At 45.1% G+C, this 24,910-nt stretch overlaps 1 protein-coding gene across 5 annotated transcripts in view; it reads right to left on the bottom strand.

Moving 5' to 3' along the window:
• Positions 1-1,910: 1,910 nt before the first annotated feature.
• The window catches only part of LOC140629016 (glycogenin-2-like), a 36,323-nt gene continuing 13,323 nt past the window's right edge, over positions 1,911-24,910 (bottom strand). For 3 of the 5 annotated variants that reach the window (XM_072818394.1, XM_072818396.1, XM_072818395.1), the window contains exons 4-11: positions 21,621-21,795; positions 20,472-20,634; positions 19,425-19,551; positions 17,797-18,019; positions 16,440-16,571; positions 7,731-7,835; positions 6,492-6,599; positions 1,911-3,772 (exon numbers count right to left, since the gene is read on the bottom strand). In XM_072818394.1, coding sequence (XP_072674495.1) covers positions 3,611-3,772; positions 6,492-6,599; positions 7,731-7,835; positions 16,440-16,571; positions 17,797-18,019; positions 19,425-19,551; positions 20,472-20,634; positions 21,621-21,795 — 1,195 coding nt within the window. In that variant the 3' untranslated portion in view covers positions 1,911-3,610. The remainder of the gene's footprint in view (positions 3,773-6,491; positions 6,600-7,730; positions 7,836-16,439; positions 16,572-17,796; positions 18,020-19,424; positions 19,552-20,471; positions 20,635-21,620; positions 21,796-24,910) is intronic. The other 2 variants (XM_072818397.1, XM_072818398.1) reach the window with 2 other exon arrangements.

Below are 24,910 nucleotides of genomic sequence, written 5' to 3'. Positions count from 1 at the left end.
CTGGTTAAACATCCAGTGGGGTGCTCACCAGCACGTGCAAAAAACCCCACATATTTGGACACTCTACCTCTCACAGTGTCCCCAAGAGTGAATGCCAAACCCACCAGGGACCTAAACATTATGAGAAGAATCTGCAAAACATTCAAAAAAAAAAAAAAAAAACTCAGGACAAAATCTTTATTTTTGGGGGATTGGGAAAAGATTTTTGTTTTTAAGGATACCCAAAGCCTGATCTACTATTCAAAACTTGATAAATGAGAGTTTATCAAAAGTCAAAGCTTGAGTGCTTCAAAGAGCACCGTGAAGAAAAGGAGAAGATAAGCTCGGGACCGTGGAGAAAAATATTTCCAAATGAATACAAATCCATAATAAGGAGACAAACCATCCGGTAAATGAGCAAAGACATGCAGTCGTTTTACTAAAGATACGAATGACTAATAAGCATGTAAAATGATAATTGGTCTGTGTTTCCTAATTCAGGAGTGGTGGCCCCAAAGAACCCCTGTTCTGCTTCAACTTGTCTCCAGTCCAACGCCAAAACCCATCAGCACTCGGGCTGCTCGCGTGCATTCAGGTAGCACTCAATGGTTTCAGCAGGATACGACCAACTGAGGACACTATACTTTGTTCCTCTATATCTACGCACTGTCACCCACCCTACAACGTCAGTATATCTACAAGTGCTTCTCCCACATGCCATTGCCTCCTGCCCCCAAATAATAATTGAAAAATATTACTAGGAAAATGCAATGTAAAAAAAAAAAACCCACACAACCCTCTTTTAATGCACCAAAATATTAGTTATAGTACAGGTCAAATCTCTTGCGGATTCAACTTCTACAACCGTGTAGTCCTGACTTTACGTAGAATAGATTCTGGCGTTGGCATTATTCAAAGAACAACACCATATTACACCTCTTACAAATATGTTATTTAGAAACCTCAGAATGAACTATTCATTTATTGAATATGTCATGATATGACATATGAACATGTCACAATGTCTGCCATACAGAGAACTCAATAACTATGGGATGGATGGGTGGATGGATGGATGGATTGATGGATGGGTGGATGGATGGATGGATATATGAGTGGATGGTTGGATGGATAGGTGAGTGACTGGATGGAAGGATGGGTGGAGGGATAGATGGATGGATGGATGGATGGATGGATGGATGGATGGATGGAAGGTTAGGTGGATGGACTGATGGGTAGATGGATGAAAGGATGAGTGGATAGGTGGATGGAAGGATGGATGCAAGGATGGGTGGAAGGATGGATGCAAGGATGGGTGGGTGGATGGATGGATGGATTGATGACTGGAGGATGGAAGGATGCATGAATGTGTGGATGGGTGAGTGGATGGATGGATATATGAATGGATGGGTGGCTGGCTGAATAGGAATATGATGGCTGGATGAAAGGATAATGGATGGATGAAAGGATAGATGGATAGGTGTATGGATGGATATACCAGTAGATGGATGGATGAAAAGAGGTATGATGGGTGGATAAATGGATGATGGATGGATGAAAAGAGGTATAATGGGTGGATAAATGGATGATGGATGGATGAAAGGATGGATGAATGACTGGATACATGGATGGGTGGTTGGATGGATGGATAGACTGAGTGAATGAATGAATGAATGAATGAATTCACAACACTGAAAAACAGTGTTAGGAAATGGGCAGCTTCCCTAGAGAGAGACCTTAGGGAATTTCACAAACTGAGAAGTAAATAGCTCTACACATTTTACTGCAATTAGGAATTCTGGAAAAAAAAATGTTGGTGACTTAAATTTAGTGTAGGACAAAGACACCCACATCCCTTCCCTCTGTTACATATAATATATCATTCTGATGGCTCAGGACGCACGCAAACACACACCAGAAGGGACACCATGTCGCTGTTTTAAAATTTTAATTGAAGTGCATTAACATCCATTCACATCAGAAGATAGAGACCAGAATGCAGAACAGAAGTCCGTGTTGAACGGACACCTTAAAGCAAGGAACTTGTGTCCAGAAACAGGAGTTCTCTTCCCCACAGAAGCTGAACCAGATTCAAATATCCATCATCTGGACTCTTTCCTCCTTCTCAGTATGTCAGACCCAGGCTTCTGATTTCCATAACCCAACACCACAGCACACAGCACCCACGGTCTTTCCCCAGAATAAATATAGTGTCATTCTAATGGCTGATGACCGTCCCAGCTCAATCCCTATAAGGCTATATCCATATGGCTATCTTCACTTAGCTCTGGAAGCATCCTAGGTGTGATGCCAACCAAGACTGCAGACCATTAGCCACCCAGACGTAAAGGAAACAACCCCTGCATAACTCACATCTTGCGGAAGCTCACATCACAACTCATGTCATGCACTCCCCCAGATTCCCCTACCCAAGGGCTCACCTGCTCGACATGATGTAAAATGTGGCCAAACACACCCACCCAGCTATAGCAGGGCCAACACCACTTGGTCCAAACCTATCTGTACGAAACCTTTTGATGTTCCACACCATGTGCATGATAATGCATTCTAACTTCAAAAAAAAAAAAAAAAAACCCACACACATTTCCCTCTCTTTAGGACAGTGATGCCTGTTTCTAATTATGATTGTGGTGGCCATGAGCAGTGACCCTGTGAGCTGTTCCAACACACTGCATGAATTCACAAAATTGGGGTACTTCGGAAGATGAGGATTTCTCCTACAGCATCCAGTCTCATAAAAGTGAGATGCAAACAGGTGCATTGAAATGGTCTGGAGAACACAGTGACTTGACTCACTACTTGGGACTGAGGTAGTGATATCCAGCATAGAGCAGTGAAGTGCACGGGACGGCAAACGGATCTGCCTCTAAACCAAGAGCCTCCCCAGATCCTGTTAGTGTGAACGAGGTGTCATTAGAACCAGCTGGAGTAAACCCTTGGTTCTCCCAAACCAAGACGACGCTCTATGTCCCAAGCCAGCTAGAGTCTCCCTTCCACGTTACCTCCAGCGTTTCCCCAGTTGGGCATCTGTTAATGGCACCTGGCAGTCCCACTGGGTTTTGCAGAAGAGAAATAGCAGCTGTAGTGTCTCCATGAGAATTACCCTCGTCTGAACGTCTCCCTAGTCCTCAAGGAAAAGACTTTCCATCGTTGAGGCTTCCTGAGGTCCTGAATACATACACTGGTGTCATTAGCTCAGGGACAGAAGAGAATCTGCAGGGACGTCTAACCCTACATAGGATAGGTCATGGTAGCACCTGCCCAAGGCAGCATCCCAGAGCTCTTTGGAGCAGGACCAGAGAGCACAAAGAAGGGTCTACCAGAAGTTTATTCCTGCTCCCACTTGCTGAAAAGAACTGGCAGCTCAGGGAAGCCAAGAAGGCATGGGTAGCTTGGATCGGCAGGGCGGGAGCGGGGAGGTAGGGGGCTTTAAGCTGAGTTTTTGGCGGTCTACATAATTTTTGTGAGGCACTCAAGTTGGTCAGCCACAAATAGAGGCACATAGTTGAACACCTGTTCCCTCTGAAGGGCGTGGAGGAGATGTCCGCGTTCACGGGATCATGCAACAGAACACTGTCTAACCACACACGGCGTAACAGGACCGCTCGGGTTACTGCAGAAACCGGTCCAACTTCTCCTGGATGCGCGCGAATGCATCCTTCCCCATGTAATCGATGCGTCCCTCCTCCCACTTCCTCCTTTCTTCCTCGGGACTCAGCTCCTTGACCTTCTCTTCAATGGAAATCTCGAAAACCGACACGGCCAGGTCAACCTAGGGACGACAGACAGACAGGAGACAGTTTTTGAGGCCATCGCTGGGGTGACATAACGTCCGCTTTAGCCACTGGTTCTACAAATGAAGCTCAGTTCTTCTGAACAAAATACGTGCTGAGCTGAATATCACACTCTTTGAAGACGATGCTTTTCCTGGCCACGTTTTGTGAAGTCTTACAAAATACCATTCTACATGTGTTCACTTTTGCGTTACAAGTGTTTTAATTTCTGGCCACTAAACTGATTTACGCACACACTCGCACCTATTTAATGCTTCCACGCACCCGAAACCTCAATGTCTTGCATCACCGCATATAATGAAACTACGTGAAATCAAGAGAATGGTTGCCATATATGAATAAAGCCCATAGTAGTTTGGACCACCCGGCAAAGCCATTTCAGCAATGACCCCAGTGGTTTTCTGCTTGCAGATGGTGCGGTTTTTATCTTCCTAAAGCCAAAATATGAGAGAATATATAAACACACACATGTGCAAACACACTCACCTTTTCTTTGGCACCCAATGAGCCAACAAAAGTAGTAAATACGTTTGTTCTAAAAATTTCTTACCAAGGATTAGGAAAAGACGTCTAGAAATATGCACGTGGTGATAACATACACACCCACAGATGCTACAGGGGACACCCAGGTACTCCCCAGACGCCGTGTGCATTGGTGGGATAATACCAGATGGTTCAATTTGATTTTCGATGCCACTGGGCATATGGTACGTACTCTCTACTCTAACTTTTTGCAGGTGTCTTTGAAGAGTTTGTATGGATAACTTTCCGTGTCCTACCCTTGTTTCCATACGTCATGTTCAAACATAGCCATCCTATTGGTCAAGGAAATAATAGCAATAGTTAAATTTTTTTTTTCTTTTCCAGCATACCTTAGCCCTTCTCTCCTCTAAGAGCACTTGGATTCAGGCTCAGTGCATGTCTGGGAAGTTAAACTTTCTAGAATGAACAGGACGCATAGCACACATGCTACAGTACTGCTCAACACAAAACAGTGTGGTGATCGCATCATCCATGATACCAAGAAGAGGTACATATCTAGGAAAACCACAAACTCCCTTGATTTTATGACACACGGTATTATACAAAACAGTGAGGGTCGTCCACAGGACAGTGGAGACACACATAGGAGGAGAAAGTGAACACGCCCCAGTTAAGCAGACAAGTAGTGGAGCGCCTGTTTCCTGGGTGCTCACAACACCCCCTCATTGGGATGCATCAGGTGCATGCAGGTGCATCGCCCCAGAAGGTGCGAGTGTTCCTGGTGCCATCCGCTGGGAACAGCCAGGCTAAAGCCCTGGTGGTAGGGGTGGCGCTGATCCTTATGAGCAAGGCACTGTCATGGATTCTTCTAAATCACTCCTGGGTCTAATCCCCACCCCCATCTCCCACTTTCTCAGGTGGGCACCCCTGTCTCCACTTCATGGATCAGAGAAGGTAATGAACTCACCAACGGTCCCAAACCCACCACACCACACGGCTGGGCTGTCACATGAGGTCTGCTCAGCAGCACCCCCATACCGTGTTACCCCCTAACTGCTATTTATCTGAATCAGAGAGCCTCAGAGCCATAGTGCAGGAGCTGAATATGCTCATGTTCCACATGCCGGACAGCACAGGTTGAGAAGAAACCCTGTCACTGACACTTCTGGAAATAAGTTCGAAATACTGCATTTGGCATTTAACACACTGACAAAGAGCGTACATGTTTTCTCCAGCAGTAAATTCTAGTAGAGGCATTGTACAAACTAAAATATGTATTACATAATAGGCCATATTGTGACTATTGCTATAAACTAAATATTTGTGCTCCCCCAAAATTCATGCCAATCCTCAATAGGATGGTATGAGGAGGGGGGCCTTTGAGAGGTGGTCTGGTCATGATGGTGGAACCCCCATGAATGGAATCAGTGTCCTTATAAAAGGGACCCCTGGGAGCTTCCTCATCCCTTGCTCTGCATGAAGACGCAGCAAGAAGATGGAGGTCTATGAACTAGGAAGCGCGTCTCACCTTGACCTTGGACTTCCAGCCCTCAGAATTGTGAGAAATAAATGTACCATGTGCATAAGCCCCCCTGTCTATAGTATGCTGCTATAGCCTCTCAAATGGACACATGTTCAATATTAACTTTCATTGGAGACCCAATACCCGACTCTGGAGTCATATTAACTTTACTTAAAAACCAAAAGGTGTCATTCAATCACTGTTAGAAAAAGAAAATTGTTTTGCAATTGCTTTGATTAAACATATCCACAGAAAGAAGAACATTTAAGACAAGAACACAGAAGAGGAAGGAAAGGCACCACTAGCGCCATTTTAGCTCAAAACATTCATCCCCAGATTTTTCTCGCTTTCATCCTCTTCATTTGAGACAATGGCTTGCTGGGTGATTGTACCCATGCTCGCCGTACAGAACAGCAAAGCCCTGAATGTCAATTCAGTTTTGCAGAACAGTGTGCAAAGAGAGAAAGGCCACAGTGATTAAGGATGGGAAATAAAGTGACCAAGCACCCCACGCAAATGCCAGGAAGGAGGAAGACAAATCAGAAGTACCAAGAGATGCAGGCAGAGTCTTATTTCAAACCAAATCAAGCTGGAAATTGAGGTAGCAGTTGCCGCACGAGTGCTGCCGGCCCCAGAGATGGTGGATAGCTAGCGTCCACCAGGAATGCCAGACAAGACAGTTAGGGTACCACCTCCAAAGCATCCTGAGGACTGGGGTCCCCGGTGACATCCACAGGGGGCTCCTGGCTTGGTTCCAAAATTTCCAGAGATGGGTCACCTTCTGCTTTATCCGTGGGCTGCTAGAAACATAACCATTGCATTGTTAGTCTGCAGATGGCCTCGGGCAACTAGTCTTAACCACAAGGACAGAGAACTCTTTGCCAGGGGAAAATATGATCAAATGAATCTCGTGCCAAATGGCCCCTTCTGCAAAGACTTGAAAAGGCAGGCCTGTCCGCTCCCACCATCCACCCCCGACACCCACTATTTCCCACACAAGATGAGATGCTGGAAGTTTCTATGGGATGCACCAAAGGTAATTTTTCACACAGGGATTCAATTACAGTTCAGCCCTGAACGACGTGGCATTAGGGTCATTGACTGACACACAGTCGAAAATCCACATATATAAAAAAAAAAAAAAAAAAGAGAAAATCCACATATAACGATTGACGCCCCGGAAACATAACTACCAATAGCCCACTGTTGATCGAAAGCCTTACCAGTAACATGAAAAGTCGATCAACATGTATTTTGCACGTTCTACATATTATAGAGTGTATTCTTATAATAAAACGAGATGGAGAAAATAAAATGTGATTAAGACAATCACAAGATGTGAAAATACATTTATATAGTGCTATCATGCATTTTTTGGGAAGAAATCCATGTGTATAAGTGCACTCGTGCAAGTCAACCCTGTGTTGTTGAAGGGTTGACTATAGCTTATACCAAGTGCCCATGAAAGTATCTTACTAAGCTCGTGTCTCAATGAGCATAGCAGACTCTGAGTTCTGTCTTCTGATGATGCATGGTAACAGAAGCTCAGATTCATGAGGGCACATTTAGCAAAAACAAGGGTATGACCCATAATCCCTTAATACTGATATTAAAGATGGATCCAAAATCCTACCAAAAAAACTTTTTAAAAGGGGGAATATGTGTTATGGTGATGTTACACCTTTGTCATTTCTAATGCTTCCTAAAGGGAAATGGACTGACCAAATGACCAACAGAAGTCTGAACAGACACTTGGGTCCTTTATGGACTAATCGCAACACGTATTCGAGGTTGGGAAAACCATTCGGCAAGATCACAGGATGAAGAATAAAAGCATGGGGCATCTTCTCTGCTGTTCGACGGACACAGACACACCAAGAAAACAACACTAGGAGACACAGATGTGCAGGAGGAGTATAAATGAGGTGTACCGAGGTGCTCTGGGTCCCTGAGGAGTCTGCACATTGGGGGGAGGGTGGTGACAATGGGTCACACCTCACTCCAGCGGATGTCTCAAGTTCAGGCCACCCTATCGTCTGTCATAAAGAGAGAAAGAAAAGTACATTAGAATAACCCTCCTGCAAATATCTGAAAACACGCAAATATCTAGGTTGTTGGATTCCATGATACAAAGGCAGCACGACAAGGATCAGGTGTGGGGCAGACACGGCCAGGGTCACCAACTCCTGCAGCTGCTCCACTGTGTTGGGTTCACACTGTGTTGGGCTCCCGTCTTCTTTGTACGTAAGTGGAGACGCACGGCGACTTCTCACCCATGCCACTGAGATGCACTGTGACTCACCTCCACTGAGGTGGGATATGCTTTTCTCACTCTCGCTCTTCACATGTCACATGAGGAACAAGATCCCTCCAACCTATTTCAACTGAGGTTCCACAAGAAACAACCCCCCACAGAGAGCAACTCGAGCGATTATTTTCTCCATGCTTCCAAGGATGGTCCATAGCTACGGTCATTCCATGTGCACAGGAGAAAATACAGGGCACTGTGTGCAATGGCTGGCTTCAGCGGGGAGGGCTAATTCTGTCTCAGGGAGCCACAGTGGACATGGAATGTCCTAGAAGAAGCTGGAGCAGAACAACAGGAAGATTTTGGATCCCACGATGACTGCATGGAGCCCAGCATGCCTCTGCCACCAAAGCTGACTGGGACACAGACATAGATTTTTACCTATTTGGGGCTGTTAATACCCCGCGCCTAATCAATTCATGGTCAGGAAGCAAGTTTGTGCCCACAGGCTGGGGTCTGTAAATGATCCAAAGGCTTCCACAAGATTAACCTAATCACGTCTGCCAGAGGCTAGAGAACGCTGACACATTGCCCCAATTCTCCCTGCAAACACACGCAGAAGTCATGTGGGCAGGCTGGGCTGCGCCCGTAATATCAATATCATAAGTGCATCCGGCATCTTATTTCCCCTTTAGGCAAGCAAGAGGCTGTAGACAAGAGTTTAAGCAGACATTTCAGAGGTGCTATGAGGCCGAGGAACTCATAAATGATGAGGTGTTCAGGAGGGACCCGCTGTACACCGCAGGCTTTCATGAGGGACTCCACTAAAAAGAGGGGCAGAAATAGAGCGCTCTTACAAACACAGAAGCCCAATTTCACACCAGCTCAACCTCCCACGGGGTGTGGGCAAATCACCTCTATGAAAATTTCCTTCCTGGGGGGCGGGGGGGAAGCAATGCCCACTGGATGTTGATGATTCAAAACTCCCAATGATCCCTGCAGTTTCTCCATAAGCAATGTGTCGTGTGGTATCAATAATCACCTAGCACAGAGCAAGACAAGACCACATGAATGAAGAGCAAGAGGAAAAACAAAATCAAACCACAAGAACCACAAGATCCACACGAAATCCCAGATATAGGATTTATCAGACGTGGACTGTAATCAAGTGTAAGAGATACTTTAAATGAAATAAAGGGACAAGTTGGAGAATTTCAATGAAATATGGAAGCTGTGCTATTAACATTTTATGTTAATTGGGGTTAAAAATAGCTGAAATGGACTGTTGAGACCATGGGTTTCACAACTGATGAAACGCAATGAAAGAGAAGATCGATCAATTGGAAAATAGGCCAGTGGAATGAAGCATGGAAGGAGAAATGGGAGGAAAGATGTAGAGAAGGGAGTCATAGATGCGGCAAACATGGTAACAAGTCCTAATGAGATGTCATCAGAGTCCTAAAAGGAAAGAAGAGTGGGGAGAGGGAGGGGGAGACAGAGACATACAGAGACACAGAATGCGCAGAAGGAATACAGGCTCAAGCTACAGCCTGCAAGTAGGACAAATAGGGAAAATAATAAAGCCAGAGCTGTTGATTATAAAACAGATAATTAAAGCCCAGGAGAAAAATCTTCAGGGCAGCCAGAGAGAAGAGATAAATCGCCCTCAAGTGCCTAAACACGAATCTAGGAGATGAATCTGCAGAGCGATGATGGGCGTCAGGAGATGCAGGAACAACATCGTCAAAGTGCCTCGTAAGAGGAACTGACAAGTGAGCATTGTGCATCCCGGAAAACCTGGCCGCAAAATGAAGGTTAAGTAAAGGAATTTTCAGATATACAAGTGGAGAGAATTTTTCAGCATGAAGCCTGAATTAAAATGAATAATAATAAAATAATAATAATAAATAAAATAATAAAATGGATAATAACGGAAGTTCTTTGAGGGGAGAAGACAGCTGTTATTGATAGAAAGAAACACGGAATGAAAATAAGATGACATAGGTAAGTGGACTTGGACGGCAGGAAGTGGTTACAGAATTAAAACAGACAACAACAGCACAAAATGCCGGGGGGAAGAGAACAATCTGAAACCCTTCTGGGTTCTTCTACCTCCCAGAAGTCTCTAAGTCGTAAATACATTACGTGACATCAAAGTCAGGAATGACAATTGGAAAATCTCCAAGTAACCACTTAAAAAACGATCAAAATAATGCCACAGTGACATGGAAGGAGAGGCTAAAATGAAATAACTAAAAATACATTCGTGTATCCAAAGAAAGATTAAAAAGAGAGAAAAATATCTTTCAAATCGGTAATAAAATAAATAAATAAACCAACCATAGGAGAGATTTAAACATAAATATCCCAGTAATTGTATCAAATGTCAACAATCTACCCCAGTTAAAAGGCAAAAAAAAAAAAGGAAATGGATAAAAAGAAAACAGAACCCCATTCCGAATTTTTTAGATAGTTCCAGCCTCGACGTTAAGAACACGGAAAGATTGACAGGAAAAAGGCAGAGCGAAACATACCACGTAAGTACTAAGCAAAACGAAGCTTTAAGGCAATAAACTTTGGTAGAAATTATTTCATAACAAGACGAAGATGTGCCAAGACCATATAGTAACTTCACGCGTCTTGCTTCGTTAACAGCTTTACTGAAGTACCGTTTCCATACTATAAATTGGGACTAACCTGTACAAATGGGCAAATTTTGACACAGTCAAGAGAGCAAATACGTGTCATCGCCAAAAGTTTTCCGCAGTAATCTCTCCCTCCTTCCTCCACCATCCCCAGGGGCCCTCTCTCATCTTTTATCTGACACTGTAGATTATTTCACCTCTTCTAGTATTTTAGAGAAATGGAACCACTTGGTACATATCCTTTTTTTTTTTTTTTTTTTTTTTTTTTTTGGTCCGGCTTCTTTGACTCGGTATGATTACGTTTTGCACATCGGTTGCCTGTCTCCGGAGTGCATTCCCTTTCATTGCCGAGTAGCATTCCAGTGTATGGACGGGCCGCAATGTGTTCACACTTTGACGTGTTGATGGACACACACTTGAGTCGTCTCCGGTTCTGAGCTATTACACATCAAATCTGCTGTCTTCGTATGAACGTATGCTTTCATTTATCTTGAGTAAATACCGTAGGAGTGGAATGGACAGGTGACACGGTCGATGTATGATTGACATCTTAGCAAACTACGGGACTGTTTTTTCCTTGCAGGTGATGTAATGAGGTATGCAGAATAACCAAAAGGATCCAGGCAAAAATCGTAGGTTTTACAATAACACTATTTATAATGGCCTCAAAAACTAGGAATAAGTCCAGTAAAATGTATGCAAGATCTTTACTAGGAAAATGACCATATTGAAGGAAATTAAAGAAGATCTGTGGGTGGCTCAGTAGTCAAGCATCTGCCTTCTGCTCGGGTCGTGATCTCGGGGTCCTGGGATCGAGTTCCGCGTTGGGCTCCCTCCAGAGAGCCTGCTTCTCCCTCTGCCTGTGTCTCTGCCTTTCTCTCTGTGTCTCTCATAAATAAATAAAATCCTTTAAAAAATCTAAAAATAGGAAGTCCATAGAGCAGAAGACTCAAACTTTGGTGATATTAGTTCTTCTAAAACCCATCTATGGAATCAATGCAATCCTACCCAAAATTCCAGATGATTTCTTTTTTTTTTTTTTGTATTCCAAGAAACTGTGAAGCTGATCCTAATATTCATATGGAAATTTAAAGGAAATTTTCAAGAGGCAAGGAAAGAAGAAAAAAGTTGAAGTACTTGCAGGACCGGTAATGAGACTTTTAAGGCCACGGTAACCAGGGCAGTAATTATCGGTGCAAGAAAGGGAGAAATAAAGCAAAAAACTCGCGTCTGGAAATAGATTCATCCACATATGGGCACTAAACTGACGGCAAAGGAAACATGACTAAGCAGGCGGGGAGCAATGGTGTGGTCCATAACCCGTGCCGTGAATTAATGACAGACACCCAAGTCACACTAGTGAATGTTGACCCCAAACGCATTCGTTACCTAATATCCATCCCAAGTAGATGATGCGCTTCTGTGTAAAAAGTGGAAACAATAAAAATTCTGTAAGACAACGAAGATGATTATCTTCATGACCCTAGTTTACGGACAGATACCCTAAAGAATAAACAAGACATACTACTCCTAAAGGAAATACTAAAACGTGGCTAAACTATAAACTTCTCTTCGTAGAAAGATGCCGTTTAGGGACTGAAAAGGCAACAGAGTAGGAAAAAAATATTAATACGTACTCTACTACCGAAAAAGAACTTGTATCTCGAATATACACGTCGTCCAGATGCTAACTTAAAGAAAAAAAGGAAACTCTGGAGAAAAATGTTCAAAGTATTTGAACAAGCATTTCCAAAAGAGTCAAAGCTTGATAAGCACCTAAGAACTGGCTCGAGTTAACTGAACATCATCTCAACCGTGCAAATTAAAACCACAAGGATGAGCGCTGGGTGTTGGCAAATTGAACACCAATAAAAAAATAAATGTATAAAAAATGCAATAAAAAATAAAACCACAAGGAGATGCCCCACGTGCTCACCGGCACCTTGGAAGGTTGCGGAATGAAGATGTGGCGTCATCCAGAGCTCCCAAACCCCGCTAGGGCTGCAGCCGCTTGCAAAATCCTGGGCGGAATCTACTAACACGTGATGCCCTTTGATGTAACGACCGCACCGTTGTTAGGTATAACGTCTCCAAAAACGCTTAGCAAGGGCAACAACATGCATGAATAGGCTTGCTGGTAGCAGGGTGATACCCGTGTTACCCAAAACGGCAGCGCGCCCATCAATGCCGGAATTAATCGATTCTTCGGGTCTTGCTACGATTTGATAATACGCAGCCCATGAGAATAAATGAACTACCGACCCACTCAGCAGGACGAATCGATCTCGTACAGATGTCAACTGAAAGAGACCAGACCCAAAAGTACATACTGTGGGGCCCCCCCTTAGAAGGCGCTCGAAAGCACCCGCAAGGAAGTGGTGTGGGTCAAGGTCGGGAGAGCATTTCCTAGTGGCTGCGAGGGTGCGAGAGGTCCCTTGGGGTGAGTTTCTGGACCTGGATTGCGGCGATTTAGGACGCTTTTCACTCTGAAAATGCATCAACCTGTATACTTATCATGTGTGGCCGTTTTGTTTTGTTTTGTTTTTGTTTTTGTTTTTGTTTTTGTTTTTCCTTTTTTTTTTACATGTGTGTTATCCCTCCACGAAAGCTTTTACGAAAACAAAATGGGATGTTCTACGAAGTCACAATAAAAACAACCAATAACTCTAAAAAAACAAAGGGCATTCCTCACTTTCCATTTAAGTACATTTCCCCACCCAAGACACTGGAGGACAAAACACTTGGCTGTGAAGACAGTACATGGCGAATACATTAACTCATACGGGAAGAAAATGAGACATTTAGCTTTATTTTGGAAAACCGAGACCTTGTCAATACTGTTGCCATCATTATATATAGAAAGGCTGCTATCTTCAATAAGGATCCCAATTTCAGGACCCAGCTCTTGTACACTTTCAGGAATTTATGAAAATGATCTTCTATTTTTTATTTATTTACTTATTTACTTGTTTACTTATTTATTTATTTATTTATTTATTTATTTATTTATTTTATTTTTTTGAATTTATTTTTAGACAGGGTTCCAGCTCCGCAAACTAAAGACCCGGGGTCAATGATTCAATACATGGCCGGTAGGTGGCAGTGATGATGCATAATTAATTCCCAAATAAGGAACCATACCCCAGATACCGTGGAAGCTTCCCTTCCTTTTTAATTCTTGTTTCAAATTTTTATTTAAATTCTACTGAGGGCAGCCCGGGTGGCTCAGCAGTTTAAAGCCTGCCTTTGGCCCAGGGCGTGACCCTGGAGACCCGGGATCGAGTCCCACGTCGGGCTCCCCGGTGCATGGAGCCTGCTTCTCCCTCTGCCTGTGTCTCTCTGCCTCTCTCTCTCTGTCTTGAATAAATAAATAAAATCTTAAAAAAAATAAATTCTAGTGAGTTAACATACAGCGTGATTCTAGTGAGTTAATATAGTATAATATCGGCTTCAGGAGTAGAATTTAGTGATGCATCCCTTTTATTTATTTATTTATTTATTTATTTTTTCAGCCCTTCCTTTTAATTTTTTTATTATTTTTTTAAATAAATTTATTTTTTATCGGTGTTCAATTTGTCAACATACAGAATAACACCCAGTGTTCATCCCGTCAAGTGCCTCCCTCGGTGGCGGGCACTGAGGTGGGCATCCCTTCCTTTTAAAAGCGTGAGGATTTCATCGCTTCTGGAGACACGTGCTCATCAGCAATCAGGCAGGCCACCCAGATTTCTTCAACCGTCAATCACTGCAACGCAGAATTCACAGACGGCAGGATGGAAGGGTGGGTTAGAGCAGGAGAGAAGAGTGAAGCAGACACCCCGAAACACCACGTTAGTACGGATCAAAGTCACACCTCCAGGTGGACTGTTCTGTATTCCTTCCCCCGGCCGCTTCCTCTCGCCATCTGTAGACACGGGTCATTGACCGCAGCGACCCACCGTCTGGAGAGGTTCTCCAAGCCCGGGGCGTGGGGGTACGTACGGAGGTGAGCGGGAGCAGGGACGGCAGCCAAGACTAGAGTTGGGAGTCCCACAATTACTTGTGAGGACTAGTGAACTGTCCTGAACGGGCCACACTCAACCCACCTGGGGAGTCGCCTCCTGTCTACCGATCCCTTGGGCCTCGGGCTCAGACTCCACGGAGCCCAGGAAGATGGCAGCCCCAGGCCCCATCTATAGACCCCACGGCCCGCAGGGTCACACGTTCAATGACGTTCAGTGACGTTCCTCCTTCCACACAGGGACTTGTTCTGAACCCACTTTTCTCCAATCTTGGGCTCTCTCCCACCATCTTCCTTCCCCCAGTCCTGCCCCTTGAGGATGGGGTAGGGTTCGCGGCCAGAGCAAACTTGCCCAAATGGCACCACAATCTTTCACCACGGATGGACCCGGCTGTCCCTGCGTCTGCTCCATTTGTTTGCGTTGACGTGAAATCACAACTCAAAGACTATTACGGCGTGAAGCTGCCCAGACGAGGTAATTTACTCCACATTATAATAAAGCGTAGAGTCCCTCCCACAGACACGTTTCCTAAAATTTAAACGCTGGCTGTTCCCAATCTATGACAGTTCCACCAACCCTGGGTGAAGCACACAGAAAAATACAACAGCCCTTGAACCTACCACCCCCGAGAGCCATCTCCGGCTACAAATTCCTAATAATCTCGGTGAGGAATTAAGGGAATAAAACCGGCTTTCAACATGAGGATTCAAATTCAGAAATCTTTAAACACTGGACATTATTCCAACGTACTCACTCAGCGATCGGGGAGGGAGAAAGAACGGCCTCGTTTGGTGTTATCCCTTCTGCAAATAAGACCCGGTATTAGTTTTCTTCTCCGAGGAGGAGCACTCAGCAGACCCAGACTCAGGAGAAACGAGCACACGGGTCAGCACGGATCTGCAAGTCATAGTCTCATCGAGGGGCTGGCGAAAGCTCTCCGGCTGCAGAACTGCGTGGCCTGGCAGCTGGGCTCCAGGGAGATGCAGGCGACACCTCTTGAACTTGAATGTTTGGGGACCCCACAATATCAGGATGAGACCCGACACCTGTTCTCAGGGTATTAGCTTCTTGTGGCCGCTGGGACAAATGCTCACTCTTGCTTCCCCTTTGGGGTGGCCCCAAACGATGCAGACTGACCATCTTGCGGTTCTGGAGCTCAGAACTCCGACACGGGTGTCCCTGGGCTGAAGCCAAGATGTGGGCCCAGTGGAGTTCCTTCTGGCGGCTCCCCCAGATGCTCCATCTCCTGGCCTCTTCCTGCGTCCTGAGGGCCCTCCAACCCTGCTGTGGCCACGCGCCCCTGACGCCAGCAGCACGCAGCTCTTCCCGTCTCTATGTGGCCTCTTCCATCACCTCACGTTCTATCAGCAAATCTCCCTCTGCCTCCCCCGTCTGAGGACCCTGGTGACGACACAGGCCCACCCGGAAAACCTAGAGTCATCCTCTCGAGGTCTTCAACCTAACCACAGCTGCCTAGACCCCGTTTCCAGATAAGGTAGCGGTTTCAGGTTCCCAGGATTGGGACGCACACCTGTGAGAGCACTACGCCACATACGCCATGTGAAACGGTGCGACGATCCACACGAACGCAGGAGCCCCTCGAAGCCGGAGCACCCCGCAGACGGGGCCACGCCCTCTCCCTCCCCGGGAGCCCCAGGAGCTCCGGGAGCAGGCTCGGAGCTCTGTCTCCTCCGGGAGCCAGCGTCTGACTCTCCCGGCACACCTGTGTGGAGGGCGGGTACTTACGTCTTCCGCATGGCATCCCTTGGGTGAGGGTGGGGTGTCATCCGAGACCACGGTCTGCTCCACAGGGCCCTGAGCAGGCCAAGGCTGGCTGGACCCCACTGCTGATATTGCACCCAACTCCTCGACAGCAGCCTGCACAAAGAGGGATGCATCCGGTAAGTCCTCCTTACATCTTTTTAACTCTCTGGCTGCCCTGGGGACCCCAGGACCCGTCCCGTCCTCTATGAGGCCAGCGCTCCCCAACCGTATCAATCATCTGCACTCAATAAACATAAGCTCACCCAAGGAATGCACACAGACTTATGAAACCAGGCCCTGAGAACCTATCAACAACCTATAAATCTTCTAGGGCCAGGGTCTGACACTGTGGAAACAAAAGCAAGCACTGCCGTGCCGCAGGACCGACACAGAGACCCCCAGGGCCGTAGGGCTCGTGGCCATGGGACAACTCACAAAGGTAAGTTCTAATAAAACAGGTGACAGGTGGTCCTCCAGGAAGTTGCCACCATTCTGGCAAGAACCACCACATGGGTCACGTCTCCTAGACTTATTCCTCAGAACCACCTGACTTCCACATCTTTTCTTCCTCCCCGTAAACTGTGACACCTTGCAAACCACCTGGCAGGAAATAAGTGGCAACACAAACACAAATAAACTCCTATTCCCTCGTGTGACATGATCAGAGAAACTCAGTCCTTCCAAAGAGAAGCAGCCCCTAGTTCCACCAAACAAAAACTGTGGCAGAGGTTATTTTCAATTTGTATGGATTCTTTTCAATCAGGCCGCTTGGTACTAACACACGCGCTGGTAAATAACGATCAGGTAATAACCTTTCCTGGGACCGAATTTCAAGAAGCCTTCTGCGCGGCAGGTGTATCCGTACTAAACTGGCTGCACAAACGGGACTATTGAGTGCATGAAGGGTTACCATTACATTTTTTTAAAAATCAAATTGGTCTCAATCAACGGTTTCAAAAATCCTCTTGAGCAACGTCCTCCAAAAGCCACTTGCATTGATGATGTAAATTGGCAAGTATCTCCTAGAACAACATGGTAATCAATCACCCGCAGCCACTTAGCTGCAAGTGGCTCTTTCCCTGATGAAGGCGGCCAACTGAAATAATCTATTTATGCACGAACCCTCTAGATCACACCAACATTTTGGCTCATTAAACATTCATGATTTAGAGCCAGAAAAAAAAAAAACCAAACCAGGGTGTCTGTATCTTCGGCGTCCTCTATGAAATACGGCATGTTCAAACAGAAGGGAGCGTTCCGAGTAAGTACACCGGGTATCGATCGCGCAGAGCCTATGCCCGTCCTCAACTCTTGCTTTTAGAGGGTGTCGCTGGCTTACGGTGTGTCCCGGAGATGCGTGATCTTCTTCATCCTGGAAGCTTTCGTAAAGGGGCAGGATGCTGTGCTGGTAGATTTTCCACCAGAGGTTAAGGAAGGATGTCTGGTGCTGGTTGGCCAACCCGGAGCCCTCCTCCAAAACCGAGCCAGTCTGGGGGTTGTACTTGTAGTTCCAGGGCTTCGTGGGCCCCAAAAAGTGGACGACCTTCACACTCGAGCCAAATCTGAGGAAGAAACACAAAACGATCTACTTTGCACGTGGAAGTGATCACATGCATGCAGGAAGCACTCCACAACCACCACACACATCAAAGAAAGCAGTACATGGACACTTGTCTCAACGCTACTAGGTGGACCGGGTGGTAATTTTCCTTAATTTTTTTTTTAAACAATGAACATTTGGAGTATTTTGTTTTCTATCTACCAAGAAACTTCACTATAACCTATTGGGAATCCTCAAACCCATTTGAGGGAATCCTCAAACCAGAAGACTAAATCAAGAGTCTTATAAAGATAAACATTATCGTAGATTGCCCAAAACATCATCTTAAAACAACAAGGACCCTCCCAAAAATCGCTTTTACGGTAGACAACACTAGCTACAAACAAGAAAACTGGGTTCTCTTACAAGATTGTGAATTTTCTCCTCTCAACGTTTTTAAACATTTTTTCCCCATAATCATCTTCCCATGAAATTTGCACTGTATATCCGCATTCTGTATGTACATCTCTGCTTTATACATCAGAAAAAATAGGATGTTTTCACTCCCCAAGGACCCATTTCTGCTCCTTGGAGGCAATATGTTCGCTGTTAAAAATACATGCTTCTAGAATTATTCTTTCCCTAGATTCTGCTCAAACTTTCCACTTTTGTTTATAACAACATCACCGACAGCAGCGAATCTCAAATGTTTTGGTCCTAAGACTTCTTGACATTCTTTTTTTTTTTTTTAATTTTTTTTTTCTTCTTGACATTCTTAAAACACACCGAGGACCGAGAGTTGAGCTTTGTTCACGTGGATCCTATCTGTATGCATTTACCGTCACGGACAACAAAGCCGAGAAATCTGAAGACAGATTTAACCAATTTGTTAGAAATCAATCCACTCACGAGATGTTGACGCTCATTTCATACTTTTTCGTGAAAAATAATTGTATTTTCGAAAAGCAATTCCCAAAGGAATGATGCTGACCATCCCAAGAGGAGACAGGTGCTTTCTCTTATCTGCATCTGCATTTAGTGCGTGGTTCTATTTTTTTTTTTAATTTTTAGTGTGTTATTTTACCACGTCATGGAATTCCTATAAAATCCCCCTGTATACTTACAAAAAAAGAAAAATGATAAGAGAAGAAAAAAATAACATCTTAGAATAACTTTTTTAAGTCATCTAGACTCTGCAGACATTTGAAAGAATTGTGGAGAACCCGTCGGGGGTTCCTTAGGCCATACTTTGGGAACCACAACCATTAAGCCTCACCGCCTTGACTACCTATAATTTAAAGCAAGAGGCAACGAGAGGGATGATCTAATTTGTTTTTGTCCCACATGCCAAAGGCTGATAAGGATTCTAGAGACAGGGTTGCTGGAAGGCACCAGGCATGGAAGGATCTAGAAAGTGGAGAACTTACCGCTTGAAAGCGGGGCTGTAGGTGTACGCCGTGTTACTGCTCAAGTTATAGATGAACGGTAAGTGCTTGTGGATGTCTGCTGTCGACCAGCTACTGAAGAAGCTATTCAATAAGCCTTGATCTGCCCCTAAATGGTGAACGTACACCCAAGGAGGTTAATCACGCGTGGTCCAGCCCTTCCACGTGTTTGAAGGGCTTAAAATACACAGTCGCACGTGCGGTCCCATTGTACTTCTTTTCTCTAAGCCCATTACAATATGATCGTTTGTCTCAAAAAGAATGGATCACCCATATCACTAATTTTAACAGTGCGTATTCTCTCCAAAATTCTCCACTCGTAACCCAAACCTTTGATAATTATACCCTCACATTGTCTCCAAAATTCTCCATTCCTCCCGTAATGAATTTTATCTTGTAGCCACACTCTTTCCCCAACCGTGTTTGCCTGGTGGGCAACTCCTCGCCCTTACGCAGAGACGATTCTTGGTCGGTGTACGGTTTTCTTTTTGTGACAACAATTCTAGCATTTTCCGCATCTACTAACGCGCAATCAAGCCAAATATCGGCTTCTCGTGGCTCGCTTGACTTTATGCTACGTCAGGGGCTGGTCAAAGGAGGCTGGCATCCGTTTTTGTTAATAAGGTTTTACAGGAACGCAGCCATGCTCATTGAAGCCTTGTCGGTGGCTGCTTTCGCTCTACAACTACAGAACCCTATCTGCCCCAGAGATCGGATGGCTTGTGATGCTGAAAAAAACTCTATTACCGGGTCTTTAGAGAAAGGTTCGCCTACTTATTTCTGTATGGTCAGGTTTGGGGAATCGTTCTTCTTACTCACTGAGGATATTTTCCTCAATGGGTTTGTCTGTCGCGTACTTAGTTACTGACTTCACTTATCCCTCCCACCCCGACCGTCCTCATGCTCCCACCCCCTCTTTAACTGATTAGTGCCACTCCCATATCCAGGGGGAGTGAGGATGAGGCAGGGGTATGGGCGCTGGAAACGGCCCCCTCCCCTCCCACCCACCTCCAGCATCCCGTCGCTCACCATCAAAGCTGCCGTGGTCGGTGGCGTGCTGCAGCAAGAGGCCATGCGTCTCGAGAGACGGTTGGAAGACAAACACCCCGCTATTGAAGCAATCCGGCCATCCGGGGTCGGGGGCTGCAGAAAACTCTGTCCTATCAAACAGCTCGTCGATGTTGGATAGCACCTGGCCGAGCAGAGCATGGGGAACCCGTAGCGTCACGTCTCTTACCTCCGGGATGCAGGTGACAAATGCAGCAGGAACCCGAGGGTGGCCAACGTGTAGTGATTGGAAACCTGTGCCCATTTTTTGAGCTGACGCTTTCTCTAAGGCTTGCTTTAGGAGGAGGAGAGACCCTAAGATTGCCCTCCGGTTTATTTCGAGTGATGGAACTAACACCGTCTCTGAAACTATTTTCTCAAGGTTCTTAAAATCCTCTAGCGAGCTCACCTGGCTGTGTATCCTCTTTAACCTAGCAAACGTGACCAACAAACCTCTGAAAATGCACACGTGGAGAGGCCTGCAAGTCGGTATGATGTAATCAGTTGCCTTCTAGAACTTGACTGACGCCAGACCCCCTCCAACACCCGCCGCCTTGCTAAATTGTGCTCCGTTTGGAACAAAGAAAACGTGCCTCCAACTGCGTTACTGGCCTCACTTTCCTCTGAACCTCTCCATCTTCCTAGAGACCCGCTTTGACACAACCAAGACAATCTAGAACGGATGCCAACACCCCAGCGTCATTTCCCATTTCAACTTTCCAATGGCCGTTTTTCAGAGTCGTCGTCATTGGTTCCTACACCGTAGGCCACTACCCCAAATGACGCACGGAGGACGCCACAGCCTAAGAAGCCAGGTGCACCAGTCCAATCAGAACTATGTAACTCAATATGCAACCAAGGCAAAATATTTTTTCTAATTATTCTATTTTGTGTAGATGACATCACGTGATTATTAACCCCTCCTAGGAAAGGAGCCTCAGGGGCAGGGTTACAGCAGTGCTAGTGCTATGTCATATCTAATTTTGGCCAATGCTGGTGATACAGATGCATGTTACCTGGTGGGAATCCACCTGTAGGAATCAGCAGCCCCCTTAAAAAGGGGAAGGCAATGTCCTTGAAGGGTTCCTCACCAAGTGGAGTATCAGGTCCTCATTATCCCTCTGTACTCACCAAAGTATCTGCATCCAGGAAGACACACTTGCTGTAATGGGTGAGAGTCCAACAGTGAAGCTTGGTGAGGGTGACCCCAAGCTCAGGCCTCTTCAGAAAGGCCAGGTGGATGTAGTCTGCACTGTCTATCAGGTTTACCTCGATTACTTCATCAAACACCTTGGAGAGGATAACCCTGGAAAAGACATAGCACCAAGTACTAGGAGACCAAGGGAACATTCAACACACAGGACGTGCTGTCCCCTTTGCTTCATACAAACGTGAAGCATGCATCCAAGATCCCATCAAACTCAGCGCAATCTTCCCATGGAGCTTTGCATCCGTTCTGCTCATCCTTAAATCTTATGCAAACTTGAAGATCTTGACCCCTATACCTAACTGTGTTAGGTAGGCTGATTCCAGTCATCCCGCAGAAAGGTATTTCTCTTTCAAAAATGCACGGGCCTTGGGATGAATGCTGAGCCAGGAGAAACTGACAGATGTCCACTACGATCTCCATCAGCTTTTATTTTATGTATTCAAAACCTACATTGTTAGTAGCATACAAGTTCAGGACTCAAATTTTGAAAGACTGTACCTTTTCTCAAAATGAAATTTTCCTGTGTTCCATTATATATATATATTTTTTTCTTCAATTCTACTCTATCATAGGCTGGAATATCTTGTGATGACAAAAAAAAAAATTGAGGAAAAGCCAGAAAAAAGATGCAGGCACATCAAAAGGATACAGGGTGACGATCAGGATTTGAACAAGGAAACAAATAGGAAACCCAAAGTATAAAATGAATATTCAAGGAATATTTTTTTAAGATTTTATTTATTCATTCATGAGAGAGACAAAGAGAGAGGCAGAGACACAGGCAGAGGGAGAAGCAGGCTCCATGCAGGGAGCCCGACGTGGGACTCGATCCCAGACCCCATCCCTGACCCCGGGATCTCGCCCTGAGCTGAAGGCAGATGCTCAACCACTGAACCACCCAGGCGTCCCCATACATATGTAATAGTAATCTAATCTAAAACTAACCTAACATCCATACTAATACTTATTAATTGAATAAGTAAGTAAATGGGGAAGAAGGAACAGCAATTCCTTACAGAAGGATTCCAAACTCTAAACACATTAGGAATGAGGGAAATAGAAAATCATCATTGGGTTGACGGGATGAGCACTGAATGTTACACAAATTGAACTTAAATAAAATATTTCTTAAAATCACCCTTTGGCTAACACCACAGTAATAACTATAGCCGACACTGTTCACTGGTGGATGCTAAAATCAAGGGGTAAAGGTTTTAAGAAGAAACAGCACGTTTTCATAGGATGAAAGCAACTCCCCCAAGATAACTATCAGTTACAAAAATCATAACCGCACAGATAGTACCTCATCCATGTTTTCAAGGTTAATATCACCAGGGACAAGACACAGCAACATCACATACTCCTCAAAAGGATGCCCTGAAAAAGGTACACCACCCCTGCGGACTTTTTTTTTTTTCTTTTTTGCCAAAAATTTATAACCTCAGTCTGCTAACAAGAAAATATGGGACCAACACAAGCCGAAAGAATTCCATGAAACAAATGACTAGTACCGTTCAAAAATGTCCGGATCACGACACGTAAGGAAAGAAGGAGGAAATGTTACATAGATGGATGGGAAGTCACAGGGCAGACATGCTAACTAACGCGATGTGGGGCCCTGCATGGGAACCGAGTCATATAATCACATCGAACACATCTTTTACTTTCAACATTTTGTGTGGTGGTCGAAGGTGCCTCCTGCGCACGTCCAGGGAAGGGCTGGCCTTTTCCGCTTATTTTGCTACGACAAACATCTCTCTCTCCCTTACAAGGGTTTTAATGCCTTTACCTTTAGTATGATCATTGATCTACTCAAATGGAATCCTACAGTTTTTTTTTCCTTATTTTTTTAAACAGTTATCATACTTTCTCTGTCTTCATAATTCTTTTTCACCTTCCATTGCATGGATTAGAATTTTTTTTTTTTTTTTTTTTTTTTGCTTCCATTCAACACATTTGCCACTAATGCTTGGGAAGTTGTACACGTCCTTTCTAGTGTTCTGGTGGTTTCCACCCTCAAGCTGGCAGCACACGAATCTAAACTTATATTTTTGATCGAATATAAAGACAGCCTGTGTATCTTCACCCCTCTGCCGCCACTGATCACCTCGGTGTGGAGTGCAAATCCCAGATCATTTCCACAATTATGCCTCAATCCCTTTACAATTAACTCTGAGTTTCACTCACTTACTCGCTTAGAGCTGCGTCTTTGTTACAGGATCTTCCTTGGATTCACATTTCACTTTGCTGGATTACATCCTCAAGTCATTTTGTTTGTTTGTTTGTTTGTTTTATTTTTATTTATTTTATTTATTTATTTATGATAGTCACAGAGAGAGAGAGAGAGAGAGAGGCAGAGACACAGGCAGAGGGAGAAGCAGGCTCCATGCACCGGGAGCCCGATGTGGGATTCGATCCTCGGTCTCCAGGATCGCGCCCTGGGCCAAAGGCAGGTGCTAAACCGCTGCGCCACCCAGGGATCCCCCTCAAGTCATTTTGTTCCTGAACATCTTTGAGGGGTAACATTTTCAAGCTCTTACGGATTTGGAACATCTTTAATTTGCTTTCGAATTGTACTAATTTGGCTGAACACAGAGATCTCATTCCAAAACTACTTTGTGCGCTGCCCGCCCCCCTCCCGAACCACCTTGCCCTGGAAGGGTGGTGGGGAAACGGGTGAAATAGGTGACAGGGATCAAGAGGTACAAGCTTGTCGTTAAAAAAGTGAATAAGTCACAGAGATGATGAGTACAGCACAGGGAACATAGTCAATCATACTGTCAGAATTCTGTACGGTGACCGTACTTGGTGTGGTGAACGTTTTGTAGCACACAGAATATTGAATCACCGCGTCGAACACTCGAAACTACCGTGATACTGCCCATCAACTATAACTTTCCTAGACACACACATGAAATTATTTTGCTCCAGAAAATTTGAGACATCGGCCGGCTCGACTCGACTGATGCTGAAGTGCTTTTAGCACCTTTCTCGGGTCTTGGGGCTCCGGAATGCCACCCCTCGGTATCAACGCCTGCCTTCACTCGTTCCGCTCGACGCTCACGGGGCATTCTCACAGCCGAAACAGGAGGGGAGTTATTTCCCACAGTCCGTTCTCTCTTTTGCTCTTTTTTGAAACTTCATTGTTAGTCAGGTGTTGGGGCTTCCGGGGCCTGTCCGCTGTAGCCCGGACTGGCTTGTAGGCTTGTGC

The sequence above is a fragment of the Canis lupus genome, chromosome Y (genome assembly GCF_048164855.1).
Source record: "Canis lupus baileyi chromosome Y, mCanLup2.hap1, whole genome shotgun sequence".
Taxonomy (NCBI): domain Eukaryota; kingdom Metazoa; phylum Chordata; class Mammalia; order Carnivora; family Canidae; genus Canis; species Canis lupus.
Note: the sequence above shows the minus strand (reverse complement) of the source record. Positions and strands in the feature narration are given on the sequence as shown.